Raw genomic sequence first — 15,159 nt, 5'->3', positions numbered from 1 at the left:
ACGTCTACGTCACAAAAGCATTTAGGTCCAAAAATAGAGCAACAACCGAAAGTTATCACATACATTACTATTTACTTGGTTTAACAATTAGTATGTTTAATTGAAAACTAAATATGTACATTTTTCAAAGTCTGCTCTGAAAGCATTTACGTTTTGGTGGAGAAAAGGTAGGAATCTTTTTTGCCCGAGGTCAATTTCACAGCATTCTCGCTTCCCACAATGTTACTTAAGCTTAGCAGATCGTACTTGGTATACAGGATACTGACGGACATTGCGTCCCCGAATCCATCGCGCGGATTTTGATTCGATTCCAGCATCAGATTGATCATCTCGGAATAGAAGTGCGGAAAGTTGGGCGGCTGGTACATGATCAAGTTCCGGATGCCCTTAATCCTGGTGCGCCGGAAAAAGTGTGCTCTTTCCGAGTACAATAGCACAGATGCTCCGCTGTGGAAGAATATATCTCTCGCCCGGGAAATCTTTTCTTTCTTGGTATACTCATTTATCTGAACAAAGCTGACCATTTCGGTTTTGAAATGGTTGCGTATCCGGACGTAGTCGAAGTAGCTGGGCACGTAGAGCATGCAGTGCGAGAAGCCGGGCTTACTGAATTGGGGCATAATATTCTTGACGAAATACTGGAACCGGTCGTCGAAAGTCGACTCAACACTGGAGCAAGTGATTTGGCGGAAGACCTGCTGTATTGGGGTCAGAACGTTCCTGATGTCTCCGTTCTCGACCAGGTTGGAGACTCGCGCCTTTCCTTGGTAGTTGTTACACTTGCTGTTAAGCACTGCCCGGAACTCCGGCAGCTCGTGGGACGAGAAGAACAGGGTTTGGCGGTAGAAACTCGACGCTCCACTCAGGCACCAAGTTCGCACCCTCTGGCAATTCGTATCGGGCAGCTTCTGAGGCTGCAGATGAAGGTGGTCCAGGGAGTGTAGGAGGTTCTCCCAGTTCTGTGCCAGGAACAATTCGGCTTGGTCGATGATCAGCAGTTCAATGGAGTTCAAAAAGTCAAAATCGCTCTCCTTGTCCGTAACCAGCATTCTCAGTCCCAAAGGAGACGCGATCAACATGTCTGATGAGTTCATATCGGAGAACAGGGACATGGTTTTCTTGGTAAAACGAATACCTAGTTTGAAGTTGTCATCCGTGTTGCCACTGAAAGTCTGCTCATAATCCACCGGCTTTGGGTTGGTTTTCGGGAAATAAATCGTATTCCCGGAGTAATCTCCCAGAAAGCGTTCATAGTTCGCGATCGAGGTTTTCCTGGCCTGATCTGTAAAGGACAATGATTGGTTATTCAGTTTTTCTGCTGTCAACAGGTTTCCTACCATCTTGACTGCCAAAGAGTAGATCTCCAATTATATTTACGATCCTTAGAGCCGATTCCCTGAAGGGCACTACAAAAACCACCTTCATCCGCTTGAGCCCTTGATCCCTGAAGCTCTCTGGTATAGAGATTTCGTTGGGCGACATTTTTTGTGACTTGGCCAACGCCGAAACCTTTTCGTTATTGCGCAATATCAGGGATCTGACTTTCAGCATGTGGTTCAGGGCGTGCAGACAGTACACATAGCGAATATCCTCGGCGTTACCATGTGTTCGGTGGGGATAGTATACATCCTGGTAGTTATTGGCGATGTAAAAGAGTTGGGACTGCAGGGCGGTGAGTGGCAGCTTGGCGTTTCCACAAATGGACGCCTTCACCTCCAACTTTTGTAGATCTCCCGAACTCGCAATGTCCTTGGGCTCACTGCAGTCTGGCTCCTTGAAGTCGTCAGCCAATCTTGGTATATCGAACCTTACATTCCCCAGACCAGACCAGTTGCTCTTGATTGCTTTAACGTCCTTTCTCGCAATCAAATCGTTGATATTGTCCGTGGACAGCTCGAAATCGAAGCGTTTCGAAAACGAATTGTATGTTTCCAAGTCGACACTTAGCTTCTCGGAACGCTTTTCCTTTTTGGGTTTGATCTTTCTGGGCACGGGAATAACGTGATCCTCTTCCTCCTCCGCTTTTGAGCTTAAAATATCATCTGAAAGCGAGACTCTTAGTTAGTCAGGGATACATTTATTGATCATTAGGATGGCTACTTGTGGGTATGTTATTAAAACCAGTTACGAGCTGTTCATAGAACCCAGTCTCGTCCACCTCGTCCTGGATCTCCGGCAGCAGCTCTGCCACGGGCTCATATTCCTGTTTCGGTGCTGTGGGCATCCGTTCCCTGCGGTGGGACTCTTCCATTTGCTTGCTTCTCTGAATGAAGCTGTAGTTCTTCGAGAATTTCTCATTTCGACGGGCGGGAGTTGGTTTCTTGTAGGGTTTCGCCCTGTTCTTCGAGTGTTTTTGTTTCATTTTAAAATGTTTGTTACTAGTATCTTTCGCACACACGTGTGGATCAACAAACATATGGTTTGATTGAGGAATCCCCGATAGACATATCGATAGCTCGTAGAGATGGCGTGTGGTGAATTGACAGCCAAACAGCCGTTAAAGAAAATTAATTTAATCCTTATATAGTCATTAATTTTAATATTCCAAATATAGACATAAAATAGTACCACAAATCCAAAAATTGACTAAGAAATTGAATTTAACGAGTCAAAATGGTTGCTTTTCAGATTTGAAGCGAACATAAATCCCAGTTGGTGACCATTAATGAATTGATTTCCCGTAGATAGGTTCTATTGAATACGTTTGCCTAGTTTTAACTATGAAAGTCTGGTTCAAAGATGCACTTTTTCACCTTAGATTAGCTTAATTGCTGTCATCACCACTGTTTAATTTTAAGTTTGGTTTAAGGCTGGTTAATTTGCAGGAATCCCCCCAATACCTATTCCTAACCCCAAGTTGGGGCTGTTCGGTATTTTTCCAGAGCCGGCGGTATAAATTGCCGCTCCAGTGGCGGTCTTATTGCATTGAAGTTGGGAAATGGGAAGTGATCGCACGTTGAAAAAGCAAAAGATGTCGGTACTACAGGAACTCAAGAAAATCACCACCATTGTGGCTGACACCGGCGACTTTGAAGGTAAGTACGCACTCATGGTAAAAGATATATCTCTAAGCAAGATAAGTGAGATTTCAAAGCAAACGTAAGCTTGTCCCCAATTTGGAAGTTTAGAAATGCAACCGCATGTTCGTTTGTTTGTGGATCTGAGCTCGGAGACATATAAACAATCAGATATACATACAGTGCAAATCCAAAGATACATAGGATACATGGATTTATCCAAAAGATAAACATGAACGATGGGCCATCGGATGCGTCGTGTCTGCCGCAGTGAAGATCAAATAAAAGTGAAAAGCAAAGCCGAGCTGACTTTAGTTTGACCTTAGGTGCTTACGTGTGTTAGAAATTTGACCGCTATAGTAAAGTATACTATAGAGTGTCACAGAGATAAGGTTTCGGATCGGAGTGCCAAACCTGCTTAGACATCTGAAAAGTTCGATGATATTTTCGGTCGGGCGATTGAAAAATGAAAGTCGCTCAACAGGTTTCGAGGTCTTTCTAGAATTCGCAATGTAATTTGGCCCCGCACTTATGCAAATACCTTACATATTGCTTCCAGCTATCAACATCTACAAGCCCACGGATGCCACGACCAATCCGTCGCTCATCTTGTCCGCTTCATCCATGGAGCGGTACCAGCCGCTGGTCCAAAAGGCGGTGGAGTACGCCAAGGGCAAGAAGGGGTAAGCAGTTCACTTGGGTGTTCGCCACACAGAGCTACATAAAATAAGCTCGTTTCCAGCTCCGTGAGTGAGCAGGTGGCCGAGGCCATGGACTACCTGTGCGTGCTGTTCGGAACGGAAATCCTGAAGGTTGTCCCCGGTCGCGTTTCCACCGAGATCGATGCCCGCCTGTCCTTCGATACCAAGAAGAGCGTGGAGAAGGCACTGAAGCTCATTGGCTTGTACAAATCCCTGGGCGTCGACAAGGAGCGCATCCTGATCAAGCTGGCCTCCACCTGGGAGGGCATCAAGGCGGCCGAGATCCTGGAGAACGAGCACGGCGTGCACTGCAACCTGACGCTCCTCTTCTCGTTTGCACAGGCCGTGGCCTGCGCCGAGGCGGGCGTGACCCTCATCTCGCCATTCGTGGGCCGCATCCTGGACTGGTACGTGGCCAACACGGAAACCAAGAAGTTCGAGGCCCTCAAGGACCCGGGCGTAATCTCCGTGACCAACATCTACAACTACTACAAGAAGTTCGGCTACAAGACCCTGGTCATGGGCGCCTCCTTCCGGAACGTGGGCGAAATCAAGGCCCTGGCTGGCTGCGATCTGCTCACCATCAGCCCATCGCTGCTCAAGGAGCTGGAGAACGAGACCGAGTCGGTCGTCACCTACCTGTCCGTGAGCAACGCCAAGCTGCAGGACATCGAGAAGATCACCGTCGACGAGAGCCGATTCCGCTGGCTGCTCAACGAGGACGCCATGGCCACCGACAAACTGTCCGAGGGCATCAGGAAGTTCGCCGTGGATACTGTTAAGCTGGAGAATTTAATTAAGACCTATCTTAAGTAGATGTTCCTCTGGATCCGCTAGCAGGTGGAGGATGAAGGCATTCGTTTCTTAAAAGACAATGATTTTATACTTTAATAAACACTACAGTTAAAACAGATGACTGATTTCACGTGAGAGTAATGGAAATTATTGAATGAGATAGATATTTGTGTTATATTTAATACATATATATATATATATATATATATGTACATATATGTATATATAAATGTATATATGTAAATATATATATATCGTATGATTACTCGTTGCAGATAGGGATAGTAATAATGAATACTAAACGTCTAACAAAATAAACAAAATATGCAAATTATATCACAGATAAAGATACGTTTGATACCTTATCAAAAAAAAACTTCAAACTGGTTTTCTACACAACCGTGTAAAATAAATATGTAAGCCTGTAGAGGGCCTGGTCATGTAAAGTATCGGACGGGTGTTCCTGAGATTTACTATTCTGCATAGTTCGGCATGCTCTATTCTATAAATTATGGTGGTTTTCTAAAGAACCTAAATAGCACTTCATCATTTTGCATAGGCGCTTTTGCCCCAGTAGTATATCTATCTACATCTGCGCCCGCACTATCCGATAGACGGGCTGACTATCGATAAAAGTATCTACTTCGTTGCATCCCTAGGTTGATACATAAAATAAAAAATATATAAAAAGTGAGTTAGTACTGGTATTAAAAGTAATTTTTAAGCTACAAATTGATGAATTGCGAGCACGCAGAGACTAAGAACACTGGGAATCCGGAAAACAGTGGCTGGCGCGTCGGGTGCGATAGAATTGCCAGTTTTTCAGACCCCAAAAGTCGCTCCCAACCGAGTCGTGCACCTATAGTCTTGGCCCGAAGTTGCTCCCATGAATAAAAATGTTCGGTAATTTCACGGTAAACAATAACCATTGTCGAACGCAGGGAATAGTCGCGTTCGCACACGTAATTGCCATCGCGCAGAGATGTGATTCGCCCCCGTAGCCCCTCGATCTCGAGCGAGCTCCCGATTTTCGGACGTCCTGCGTCCTGCGACCTGCGTCCCATGTCCTTAAACCTGAAATCAGTGAAAAATCGTTCGCGCATGAATATCCAAAATACAATCCCATCCATCGAATCGAATTCCTTCCAATCCAAACCAATCCAAGCAGATGCGCTGCGTTGCGATGCGATGCGATTCCATTCCATTCGACTCGATTCGATTCGATCCGATTCGCGATGGTATAGGTATAATATAGTTTTTCTAACCAAGTGTCAAAGAAATGGCAAATATTCGGATTCGGAGGCACGGAGCACTACGTATTGATATATGTACATACATTTATTTATGTACATCCATTCACACATGCGAACCGAGAACTTGTGTATATATCTAAATACATACGCACGTATATACGAGTAGATACACAACGGTGTGTACTCATATCTGTGAGATATATATGTGCCCGTGCCCGCTTAGATCCCGATTCCGATTCCGATGAATTTATGTACATATATTTACATTAAAATCTGCATATCTGCCATATCTGCCATTTCTGCCACCGCCCCCTCCGCCTATATGCCCACATGCCATATATAGGGTATAGCCAATACATATGTACATATCTTCCTGCGACTCCCGTCGGTCGGCAATAATTGCTAGATTAAATACTCTTAATATACGCGTGCCCACACTCCTCCGTGCACAGGCACAGGCACAGAGTAGACCGTAGGTCCACATTCGAGCCAAAGCTAATCGAATCCGCGTATCCGGGCCCTTCCATTCGAGCCTCGACTGCAGATGGAATTATGTTGGGTTGGTATCTCTATATACATGCGTACCTGCTGCCCAGTATGCGCGAGAGTTCCACCCTCTCCGCCCCCTTCTTCACCTGTTACACTACGCCGATGTTGTGGATGTCGATGTGAATGTGAATGTGAATGTCGCTGTGAATGTGCCTGTGAATATGGATGTGAATATGAATGTGATGAATTCCAATCACCCAACGCGAATGTACGCGCGCTGCGTGGAGTAATTTTTGATTTTGATTTTGATTTTCATTCCGATGCCGATGCCGATTCCGATGCTATGCCAGCGGTTTTGGGACCCGAAACCCAGTGACTCACGGGACTTTCGTGGGCGGCAATGTCAGCAGCGTCGCCTTGGCTTAGGCACCCAATTTGGGGCGCTACACACGCGTACACGCGCAGATGATATAGGGGCTCTGAAGTGGGTTCGGGATCCCTTGGAGCGGCGGCTCACCTGCGGATGGTGCTTTGGGTTTTATGCAATCAAAATGGGTTTCTGCTGGAACAGCCCAGTTAGGGGGGCAAAGTGGGAATAGGAAACTATGTAACCACCAAACGTTAGTTGGTTTTGGTGCACGTACCTTGTTATCTATTACTCATTGTTCCATCTACTATACCACCGAATCCAGCCTGCTGCGGAGATCCACTGAAGCGCTGAGCCAACGCCAACGGTGGTGCCACTGAGATCGGAGATCGGAGACCGGAGACCGACGAGCACACAAGGGATTGTGGTTAGATCCGAGGAACCCGAGCACTCAGCTATACTGGAGCAGAACGGAGAAAGCACAAGGGGTGCCGAGTCGCCCGACGCGAACCAGGAAAACCGAGCGACGTGTTGGTGGACCCCGTGGGCTGCGATGGGTTGCTTTGGGTCGCCCACGTCCAAGCAGTCGGACGTGAACTCGGAGGACTCGAAGAGCCAGAAGCGCCGGAGCGATGCAATATCTAGACAGTTGCAGAAGGACAAACAGCTCTACAGGGCCACACACAGGCTGCTCCTCCTGGGGGCGGGCGAGTCCGGCAAATCAACTATAGTCAAGCAAATGCGAATATTGCATGTCGACGGATTTTCTGACTCGGAGAAGAAACAGAAAATTGATGATATTAAAAAGAATATTCGAGACGCTATCTTGGTGAGTTCCCTGCCAGCCCTTTGCGTCAAGAACTTGCTAAATTTGCTAAACTCGTCTAACATTCCCAACATTGCAGACTATTACAGGAGCCATGAGCACACTTAATCCACCTGTAGCTTTAGAAAAGAAGGAAAATGAACCCAGAGTGGAGTACATTCAGGATTATGCATCTAGTAAGTGGCTCTGCGCGCCCCAGCTTAATGTACACTTAACACTCCTCTCCTCGCTCCACAGGTCCGGACTTTAATTATCCTCCTGAATTTTATGAACATACAGAAGAACTATGGAAAGACAAGGGCGTTCTTCAAACCTATGAGAGGTCGAATGAGTATCAATTAATCGATTGTGCGAAATAGTAAGTACTGCCCCTTACATTTGACATTCTAAAGTCGGTGTGTTCAGCCAAACGAATAGTTTCTGTAGCAATACAAACAGTTTTAATTGTTTATTAACCACGGAGTGCATGCCAATTGTTCTGAAAGCTTAACTGTGTGTTTCTCTTGGAAGTGCAGAAATTCGTTGGATCGAAAGTATGCAACTCTTAATTCTAAAAGTAACCCGCTTGATGAAGTAGTCCTCGAATATTGTTGCTTTGCTGCAGTATGGCTATCTGGAAATAGAACCACCACCAATACCTTTTTGCCTGAATGTAGAAGTATTATGGAGTTGTAAAAGGATTTCGTAGTCGAATCAAATGGTTTCGTTGCTAATAAGTGCACTCGCACATGGCATTCAGATAGTGTTCACAGTTTTGACTCCTCCAAGTTGAAAAGGATTTTGGCTTAATTTCCCCAGGAAACAATATATTAGACATCAAGTTTCAGTAGTGTATGCTAGCTGAAATCTAGTTAAGCCGCATTTGTACTTGTATTTAAGCCAGTAGAAGCTATTACTTATTTATACACTTGATATTCCGCTTTGAAGCTTCCTGGACCGAGTGAGCACAATCAAGAATCCAAACTACACCCCTAATGAGCAGGATATTCTTCGGTGCCGTGTTTTGACTTCTGGAATATTTGAAACAAGATTTCAAGTGGACAAAGTAAACTTTCAGTAAGTGTGGCCCGGCCGTTGATATTCTAGATCTATTCTAGAACTGATGTATATTCCTGTGCAGCATGTTTGATGTTGGAGGACAGCGAGACGAGCGTAGGAAATGGATTCAGTGTTTCAATGATGTAACTGCTATTATATTCGTAACTGCGTGCTCAAGTTATAACATGGTTTTGCGGGAAGATCCCACCCAAAATCGACTTCGAGAATCTTTGGATTTGTTCAAGAGTATTTGGAACAACAGGTGAACCTTGCAACTTGGGCCAATATTGAGGTCTCGAAACTAAATATCTTTCATCTTCCAGATGGCTTCGCACGATTTCTATTATACTATTTTTAAATAAGCAAGATTTGTTAGCAGAGAAAATTAAGGCTGGAAAAAGTAAATTGTCGGAATATTTCTCCGAGTTTAACAAATACCAAACGCCAAGTAAGTAAAATAGTATAACCCATAGTTGCATTCAGATCTTTTGGCAACTGTAAGTCGGCGAGGGACTCATCAGATCTGGCCCAGAAAATTCCTTCAAATTCGAAAATCATGCCCAAGTTAACTTAAGAAATTTAATGGATAATGTGTTTTTGTCTAATTTCAAATGTGCTGTCGACACAGGTGACGCAATAATGGAATCCAATGACGACCCAGAAGTAATACGAGCAAAATATTTCATACGAGACGAGTTTCTGGTGGGTTATATCTCGCTTCTTAGCCCAACTATCCAACCTAATGGATCTCTTTCCTATATAGCGTATATCTACCGCTAGCGGAGACGGAAAACACTACTGCTATCCACATTTCACATGCGCCGTTGACACAGAAAACATTAAACGTGTGTTTAATGATTGCAGAGACATTATTCAAAGGATGCACCTTCGTCAATATGAATTGTTATAGGTTATCCCCATCGCCGTAATGCAAGTAAATAAAAATATTAATGACTTACTGTTTTAAATATAATTATCAAATGTAATTTGTATTTAAATAGTCCCTTGATTAAAACAAAAAATTCGCTGCATTTAGATCTGGTATGACCTTTCACAAAACTCAACATTAAAGAATAATAAATAAACATGTTAATAACAGACACGCTCGTTTCAATTATTTCAGAATGTATTGTATCAGGATGCACCTCCTTTATTTTCTATAGTCCCTTGACATGAAGCATTTTAGAGTATTTCCGCTATTACAATCCGTATCCGTGGGCATTTACATTTGCGTTTGCAATTGCATTTAGGTGCTGTCGCAGGTATCACTAGACGAGTTGGTTGAGGATGCTGAAGCTGGCGGAGGCCTTGTCGATCTCGTCGAAGTTGCGCTTGAGCTTACTGCTCCAGGTGTCCTTGTACAGGGGGTCCATCCTCACCAGGTAGGGCACCAGGTCCCGGTGGTGGCCGGACCCGATCTTGCCGGGCGCGAAGCGATCCCCGCACGACTTCACGGAGGACTTCGCCTTGAAGTCCGACTGGCTGCACTCGTAGCAGACGACCGTTTGTCCATTTGCAGCCGAAATCAATCTGGGGATCAGGACATATGTTTCAGTGATTGGGGATTAGTTTCAGTGAGTAATAGTAAATAGCAGGCAAGCTGCTGGGATAGCCTCGTATTAAGCGGATCTGCTATCTGCATATTTACATACTTTATATATAGCACCCATTTCGATAACATTCGGATAAGACCTGATAGCAGCAGCACAGTCCCAGATATCTGATAAGCGTGTCGCACGACGGGCATTCACGTGCCACTGTTGAACGTACTACTGTACGGGTACTACTGTATTAGACTCACTCACCTTACTATGAAAGGTCCATCGTACTTCTTGGAGCCAGCTTTTTGGGGCAGCATGTGTTTGCGGTAGTAAATGATTAGTGCAAGTCAAGGTGCTGTGGGTAGACTTAGGTATTTACAGAACTCTCTTCTGGTTAGTACACTACGAGGGTGAAAGTAAAACTCTTTACAAATGCAATAATTTATTAACAACATTTCATATGCGCATATTTAAAGAAAGACCATGCTTATTTACACTTCAGTTTCATTTCGGTCATCGATATTGTCAAAGTCAATGGAGTGGTGCGAAGTTGGGATTGTCATTCAATCATTTCTAGTCGCTTAGGAGCTGTCTGTCAAGTGGCGTCCGCTTTATCAAGTGGCCGCCACCAATGCTGTCTAAGCCGCGTTTCGAAACTGTTCTCGAGAAGCGCTCTTGCAAGGACTCGGGGCTCTTGTTTTTGGACAGAAAAATATTTACATTTCGTTGGAAGAGTTTGTAAAAGTCGTTAAACAACGGCGATGTGGAAAGGTCGTCGTTTGGAAATCCAGTTTGTCGGAAACTCGCGCTGTATCCGTTACACAACTCTCTTAACGCTGGAAAATCTAATCGAAATAATAAGAAATTAGGATATTAATGGCTTTGTACATAAGCTAAGCTGTTGGTTAAGCTAATTTTAAAGTTCGAGTATAAAGCATTTCGACGTTTTTCAATGCTTGTTGGAAAATCGCAGTTTGTCTCGTTACCTTCACAAAGATATTTTCCATCCAGCAGTTCGTCGTTGGAAATATCCTAAAACATAGTTAGCTATAGTAATTGTAGTCCGGTTACACGAGCACCGTGGCTTTCCGCTGGTTATTCTTCGAAAACACTTCAAAAACCCACTCGATGTACGTACCACACTGGGCGCTGCTTGAATGAAGTGCAGGAACACCGACACCACCACCAGAAGAACATATAGATTCATGATTCCAGTCGTTGACCGTTAGCCTGGTGCACTTGGAAACGATTCTCGCCGGGATTTGAAGACGACTGTGCCGCTATGCCGCGCCGCAGTTCGTTTTATACCCGATTCGGAGCAAACATCCTCTGACTTAAACAGGGTGATGGCAAATTTATGATGCAGATAACCGACGACAGCTAAAAGACCGCAGGAACGCACCCGTTATTAACGGCTTAGTGGCTCTATGGCTGTGGCGATGGCGATGGCCGTGGGCTGGGTGGGCTAGTGCGGTCTCCTTGATGCTCTTAATGCGTCACTTGCACCATATTTCTAGCCACTAATGGTAAGTACTCCCACAAACAGAGTGAGAGTGTCAAGATTTCAGCAAACATGCGTGCACTCGGACATATGTTCGATTATTAGATTTAATTTTCATTGGTACGACAACATAAAGGTCCCTGTGTCTGTCTGTTGCGTTTGCCGTTTCCCGGTTAATTGAGTTAACCGCGAATCCATTTCATCTGGAAGCGGTCTTGGTTGGCGCTGACGAAATGTATAGAGGGTGAAATATTTTAAAATTTGCGCTTGATTTTATAGCGAGGATATATTCACTATAAATCTGGTTGCCAAGTCCAACCAGAATTAGAAACAATTATTATGTGGTTGCTCTTAACTTCCTGTCACTTGCCACAGCAATATTTTATTTCAATTAAAAGACATATTCGAGATCAACTCTTCCGATTCGAAGAGTTCCAAAAATTTACCCGTTTTAGATACCCCCAACGAAAAAATTAATCGATTTGCACGCAAATGGGACATGAGGCACCCTGTTTCCCGACTATCATAATGTTTTCTTCTTAGTATTTTTCGACTCGTAAAATCGGCACATATATTGCGAAATGTCGAGATTTCTTTTGAACAAAAGATTCGTTCCCAGTTTGGCCCAGGTACGTTCCGGAACCTTCAAAATCCGTGCGATGGGTTAACGGGCCGTTAATATCCGTACTTGCAGCAAGACTTCCTGCTCGCCGGCTCATGGATTCCGTCGCAATCTCGGAGGGGAAAGGCCTCAACCCCGATAAACATGTGTGTTATGTTTGTGCCCCAGCAAGAGGTAGGTTCCATTGGTAGATCAGGGTCGCCCGCAGCTCAGTCCAATCCGATTCGTTTTCAAGGCTTGGGTGGTGGAGCGCATGGGGCGGTTTCATAGGATTCTGGATCCCGGACTCAATATACTGGTCCCGGTGGCGGACAAAATAAAATATGTTCAGAGCCTGAAGGAAATCGCCATAGATGTGCCGAAACAAAGTGCTATTACCTCCGACAACGTGACCCTCAGCATCGACGGCGTGCTCTACTTGCGCATCATTGATCCATACAAAGGTAGGTCCCCAATCCATACGCATCGGCACGTCACCATATCTGTTATATCACCTCACCGTTAAGCCTCGTACGGCGTGGAGGATCCGGAGTTCGCAATAACACAACTGGCCCAGACGACGATGAGATCGGAGCTGGGCAAGATGTCCATGGACAAGGTCTTCCGCGAGAGGGAGTCCCTCAACGTCAGCATCGTGGACTCGATCAATAAGGCCAGCGAGGCGTGGGGCATCGCTTGTTTGCGATACGAGATCCGTGATATCCGAGTAGGTGACATCCTTCTGTTGACTCTAAAGTAGAGATGAACGAATAGGTTTTCATTTCAGCTGCCCACCAGGGTTCACGAGGCGATGCAGATGCAAGTGGAGGCCGAGAGGCGAAAACGAGCCGCTATTCTGGAATCAGAGGGTGTTCGTGAGGCCGAAATCAACATTGCCGAGGGCAAGCGGAAGTCCAGAATTCTAGCTTCCGGTTAGCGCCAGTGTTCCTCACAGAATGTACACAATACTCATGGTTCCTTCTTCCACAGAGGCCGAGCGGCAGGAGCACATCAACAAGGCCAGCGGAGAGGCGGCTGCCATTATAGCCGTGGCGGATGCAAGAGCACGCAGTCTGCTGGCCATAGCAAAATCCCTATCCCACCTGGTAAGTTTTTCGCCGAGACTCCAAAAACTTTCGAATCCGGTTAGGTAGAATGCTAGGAATTTCCTCTTAAACCCTTTGGAATCAGTGCACACCCTGATAAGCATCACACGACAAACTATTTCAATTTCGGTGATGTTTCAACCGGAGTATGAAAAACGATTGCTTCGGGGCGTCGCTGGCGGAAGGAAGGAGTACCTCGATTTACGCTGCATTCCCACACGAGCTGGTAATCAGTGGAGCCGGAACTTTGCCCTCGCTCCAGTTGACTCCAGTGAGTGCGAGAGCTCCTTGTACTCCTGCCTGTTACGCAACGAGTTTCTGGACGAGAATATCACTTCCTTGGAGAACTGCAAGCAGAGCACACAAGTCCATGCCCAGTCAGAGGAATTTAAGCAGCCGCATAACAACCGTATTTTTGGATTTGCCAAAGGCTCTTCGCCGCCGGTGCGTACACCATTTGCCAACATCAGCGAGAGTAGCCAGCGTCTGCTCAGCATCTCCAAAATACCCGTGCGCCGACTGCCACGTCGGCCCTACAAGATACTCGACGCGCCGGAGCTGCAAGATGACTTCTACCTGAACCTTATTGACTGGTCGTCGAAAAACACCCTGGCCGTTGGTCTTGGGTGCTCGGTTTATCTCTGGAGCGCCGTCAGTGGCCAGGTGACGCGACTATGCGACTTCAACAATGAGGACAACCTGGTTACGGCAGTTAGCTGGCACGGAGAGGGCCGTCAGGTGGCCATTGGCACCCAGTCCGGCTACGTGACCATTTGGGATGCCGAGCAGCAGAAGCAGATGAACCGACTGGACGGGCACTCGGCGCGTGTAACTGCGCTAGCATGGCGGGGCAACCGATTGGCCAGTGGCTCCCGCGACCGCTCCATTTTACAGCGGGATGTCCGTAATCCCCCGACACACATAACCCGCTGCTTGCGCGGACACAAGCTGGAGGTTTGTGGCCTAAAATGGTCGCCCAGCAATCGCTACTTGGCCAGCGGTGGCAGCGACAACCGCCTGTTGGTTTGGACGGACGACTGGCCAGAGCCCATTTACGCCTTCGACGAGCACAAGGCAGTGGTCAAGGCGCTAGGGTGGTCGCCACATAAATCCGGGCTTCTGGCCAGTGGCGGTGGGTCCACCGATCAATGCTTGCGCTTTTGGAACGTGCACACCGGAAAGCTGGTGCAGTGCATTAACACTGGCGCGCAGATCAGCAACCTGGCCTGGGCCAGGGATTCTCGAGAGTTGGTGACCACCCACGGATACGCGCAGCCACAGGTCATTGCTTGGCGCTATCCCTCGCTAAAGCAGGTGGCCAGGCTGACCGGGCACACGCAGCGGGTACTCCACCTGTCCGTGAGCCCGGACAACGAATCCATAGTGACTGGCGGCGCAGATGAGACGCTTCGCTTCTGGACCGTTTTCACCAAACAGCAAACATCGAAGGATCCGAACTCTGGGCTCAGTTTGTTCCAAGGCATAAGATGAGGACAAAATTGCGACGTATTCTTTGAGCTCCGATTAATTATATTTATAACCAGCTAAAGTTTCTTACCTTTCTTGATTTAAAGTCGTTGTTTTCGTTTTCTACATTTCAGGATGGACAGAATGCTGCTTCGCTCACGCTGGCCGAGCAGTATATTGGAGCCTTCAAGAAACTGGCCAAGACGAATAACACCATGATCTTGCCCTCGAATCCTGGGGATGTTAATGGCTTCGTGGCCCAGGCACTGGCGGTGTATAATCACGTTTCCACCTCTAACCAGGCCACCAAGTCTTCGGAAAACGTAAAGGGTGTGGGTGCCTGCTTAAACGCAAAGAGTGTTGAGTACAAGGAGTTGCAGGAAGATAAAAACAGTGTGAAAATGAATATTGAATAGGAATGAATAAACGGTTGTTGCTATTACATTTGTTCCACTTA

The 15,159-nt window shown here is 46.2% G+C and overlaps 6 protein-coding genes across 13 annotated transcripts; 4 read left to right on the top strand and 2 right to left on the bottom strand.

Moving 5' to 3' along the window:
- Positions 1-70: 70 nt before the first annotated feature.
- Positions 71-2,480, bottom strand: LOC6548004 (digestive organ expansion factor homolog). Its single transcript, XM_001976463.3, has 3 exons — positions 2,101-2,480; positions 1,338-2,042; positions 71-1,282 (listed from the first exon to the last, which is right to left on the bottom strand). Exons 1-3 carry the CDS (start codon positions 2,414-2,416, stop codon positions 147-149), a joined length of 2,157 nt encoding a protein of 718 aa, XP_001976499.2. The 5' UTR covers positions 2,417-2,480; the 3' UTR covers positions 71-146.
- A 410-nt stretch (positions 2,481-2,890) lies between these two features.
- Positions 2,891-4,631, top strand: LOC6548005 (probable transaldolase). Its single transcript, XM_001976464.3, has 3 exons — positions 2,891-3,035; positions 3,577-3,700; positions 3,760-4,631. Exons 1-3 carry the CDS (start codon positions 2,939-2,941, stop codon positions 4,532-4,534), a joined length of 996 nt encoding a protein of 331 aa, XP_001976500.2. The 5' UTR covers positions 2,891-2,938; the 3' UTR covers positions 4,535-4,631.
- Positions 4,632-5,104: 473 nt separating this feature from the next.
- LOC6548006 (G protein alpha s subunit) lies at positions 5,105-9,584 on the top strand. 6 transcript variants are annotated; one of them, XM_015157184.2, is made up of 9 exons: positions 5,105-5,203; positions 6,948-7,451; positions 7,528-7,624; positions 7,686-7,806; positions 8,376-8,504; positions 8,569-8,748; positions 8,810-8,934; positions 9,115-9,188; positions 9,250-9,584. In XM_015157184.2, exons 2-9 carry the CDS (start codon positions 7,176-7,178, stop codon positions 9,394-9,396), a joined length of 1,149 nt encoding a protein of 382 aa, XP_015012670.1. In that variant the 5' UTR covers positions 5,105-5,203; positions 6,948-7,175; the 3' UTR covers positions 9,397-9,584. The 6 variants fall into 6 exon arrangements, with proteins under 6 accessions (XP_015012670.1, XP_015012671.1, XP_001976501.1 ...); XM_015157185.2 differs by having other exon boundaries at positions 9,106-9,188; XM_001976465.3 differs by having other exon boundaries at positions 5,119-5,416; positions 9,106-9,188.
- Positions 9,585-9,594: 10 nt separating this feature from the next.
- Positions 9,595-11,748, bottom strand: LOC6548007. Of its 3 annotated transcripts, XM_001976466.3 has the most exons (4): positions 11,166-11,381; positions 11,014-11,059; positions 10,292-10,328; positions 9,595-10,016 (listed from the first exon to the last, which is right to left on the bottom strand). In XM_001976466.3, the coding sequence occupies exons 1-4, from the start codon at positions 11,232-11,234 to the stop codon at positions 9,755-9,757; spliced, it is 414 nt and encodes a 137-aa protein (XP_001976502.1). In that variant the 5' UTR covers positions 11,235-11,381; the 3' UTR covers positions 9,595-9,754. The 3 variants fall into 3 exon arrangements, with proteins under 3 accessions (XP_001976502.1, XP_026835802.1, XP_015011533.1); XM_015156047.2 differs by lacking the exons at positions 9,595-10,016; positions 10,292-10,328 and adding an exon at positions 10,379-10,872 and having other exon boundaries at positions 11,166-11,748; XM_026980001.1 differs by lacking the exons at positions 11,014-11,059; positions 11,166-11,381 and having other exon boundaries at positions 10,139-10,293.
- A 135-nt stretch (positions 11,749-11,883) lies between these two features.
- Positions 11,884-15,146, top strand: LOC6548008 (stomatin-like protein 2, mitochondrial). The gene is made up of 7 exons (XM_015157187.2): positions 11,884-12,157; positions 12,223-12,324; positions 12,386-12,593; positions 12,657-12,856; positions 12,917-13,061; positions 13,120-13,235; positions 14,837-15,146. Exons 1-7 carry the CDS (start codon positions 12,110-12,112, stop codon positions 15,116-15,118), a joined length of 1,101 nt encoding a protein of 366 aa, XP_015012673.1. The 5' UTR covers positions 11,884-12,109; the 3' UTR covers positions 15,119-15,146.
- Positions 13,317-14,830, top strand: LOC26526883 (fizzy-related protein homolog). Its single transcript, XM_015157386.2, has one exon. It carries the CDS (start codon positions 13,368-13,370, stop codon positions 14,724-14,726), a length of 1,359 nt encoding a protein of 452 aa, XP_015012872.1. The 5' UTR covers positions 13,317-13,367; the 3' UTR covers positions 14,727-14,830.
- Positions 15,147-15,159: the final 13 nt, after the last annotated feature.

This window comes from Drosophila erecta, unplaced genomic scaffold (assembly GCF_003286155.1).
Source record: "Drosophila erecta strain 14021-0224.00,06,07 unplaced genomic scaffold, DereRS2 tig00000092-arrow-pilon, whole genome shotgun sequence".
NCBI classification, from domain to species: domain Eukaryota; kingdom Metazoa; phylum Arthropoda; class Insecta; order Diptera; family Drosophilidae; genus Drosophila; species Drosophila erecta.
Note: the sequence above shows the minus strand (reverse complement) of the source record. Positions and strands in the feature narration are given on the sequence as shown.

What these genes read in the sequence shown, in the direction of transcription:
- LOC6548004 (XM_001976463.3), bottom strand. Translation starts at nt 2,416, where the DNA reads ATGTTTGTTGATCCACACGTGTGTGCGAAAGATACTAGTAACAAACAT. An exon ending in TTTTAATAACATACCCACAA is followed by an intron (nt 2,043 to 2,100) that starts GTAGCCATCCTA and finishes TCTCGCTTTCAG; the next exon opens with ATGATATTTTAAGCTCAAAA. An exon ending in ACTCTTTGGCAGTCAAGATG is followed by an intron (nt 1,283 to 1,337) that starts GTAGGAAACCTG and finishes TGTCCTTTACAG; the next exon opens with ATCAGGCCAGGAAAACCTCG.
- LOC26526883 (XM_015157386.2), top strand. Translation starts at nt 13,368, where the DNA reads ATGTTTCAACCGGAGTATGAAAAACGATTGCTTCGGGGCGTCGCTGGC.
- LOC6548007 (XM_001976466.3), bottom strand. Translation starts at nt 11,234, where the DNA reads ATGAATCTATATGTTCTTCTGGTGGTGGTGTCGGTGTTCCTGCACTTC. An exon ending in TTCAAGCAGCGCCCAGTGTG is followed by an intron (nt 11,060 to 11,165) that starts GTACGTACATCG and finishes ACTATGTTTTAG; the next exon opens with GATATTTCCAACGACGAACT. An exon ending in TGGAAAATATCTTTGTGAAG is followed by an intron (nt 10,329 to 11,013) that starts GTAACGAGACAA and finishes TGCCCCAAAAAG; the next exon opens with CTGGCTCCAAGAAGTACGAT.
- LOC6548008 (XM_015157187.2), top strand. Translation starts at nt 12,110, where the DNA reads ATGTCGAGATTTCTTTTGAACAAAAGATTCGTTCCCAGTTTGGCCCAG. An exon ending in TGTTTGTGCCCCAGCAAGAG is followed by an intron (nt 12,325 to 12,385) that starts GTAGGTTCCATT and finishes TTCGTTTTCAAG; the next exon opens with GCTTGGGTGGTGGAGCGCAT. An exon ending in GTCCAGAATTCTAGCTTCCG is followed by an intron (nt 13,062 to 13,119) that starts GTTAGCGCCAGT and finishes CTTCTTCCACAG; the next exon opens with AGGCCGAGCGGCAGGAGCAC.
- LOC6548005 (XM_001976464.3), top strand. Translation starts at nt 2,939, where the DNA reads ATGGGAAGTGATCGCACGTTGAAAAAGCAAAAGATGTCGGTACTACAG. An exon ending in TGACACCGGCGACTTTGAAG is followed by an intron (nt 3,036 to 3,576) that starts GTAAGTACGCAC and finishes TATTGCTTCCAG; the next exon opens with CTATCAACATCTACAAGCCC. An exon ending in TACGCCAAGGGCAAGAAGGG is followed by an intron (nt 3,701 to 3,759) that starts GTAAGCAGTTCA and finishes GCTCGTTTCCAG; the next exon opens with CTCCGTGAGTGAGCAGGTGG.
- LOC6548006 (XM_015157185.2), top strand. Translation starts at nt 7,176, where the DNA reads ATGGGTTGCTTTGGGTCGCCCACGTCCAAGCAGTCGGACGTGAACTCG. An exon ending in TTAATCGATTGTGCGAAATA is followed by an intron (nt 7,807 to 8,375) that starts GTAAGTACTGCC and finishes TCCGCTTTGAAG; the next exon opens with CTTCCTGGACCGAGTGAGCA. An exon ending in AAGAGTATTTGGAACAACAG is followed by an intron (nt 8,749 to 8,809) that starts GTGAACCTTGCA and finishes TTCATCTTCCAG; the next exon opens with ATGGCTTCGCACGATTTCTA.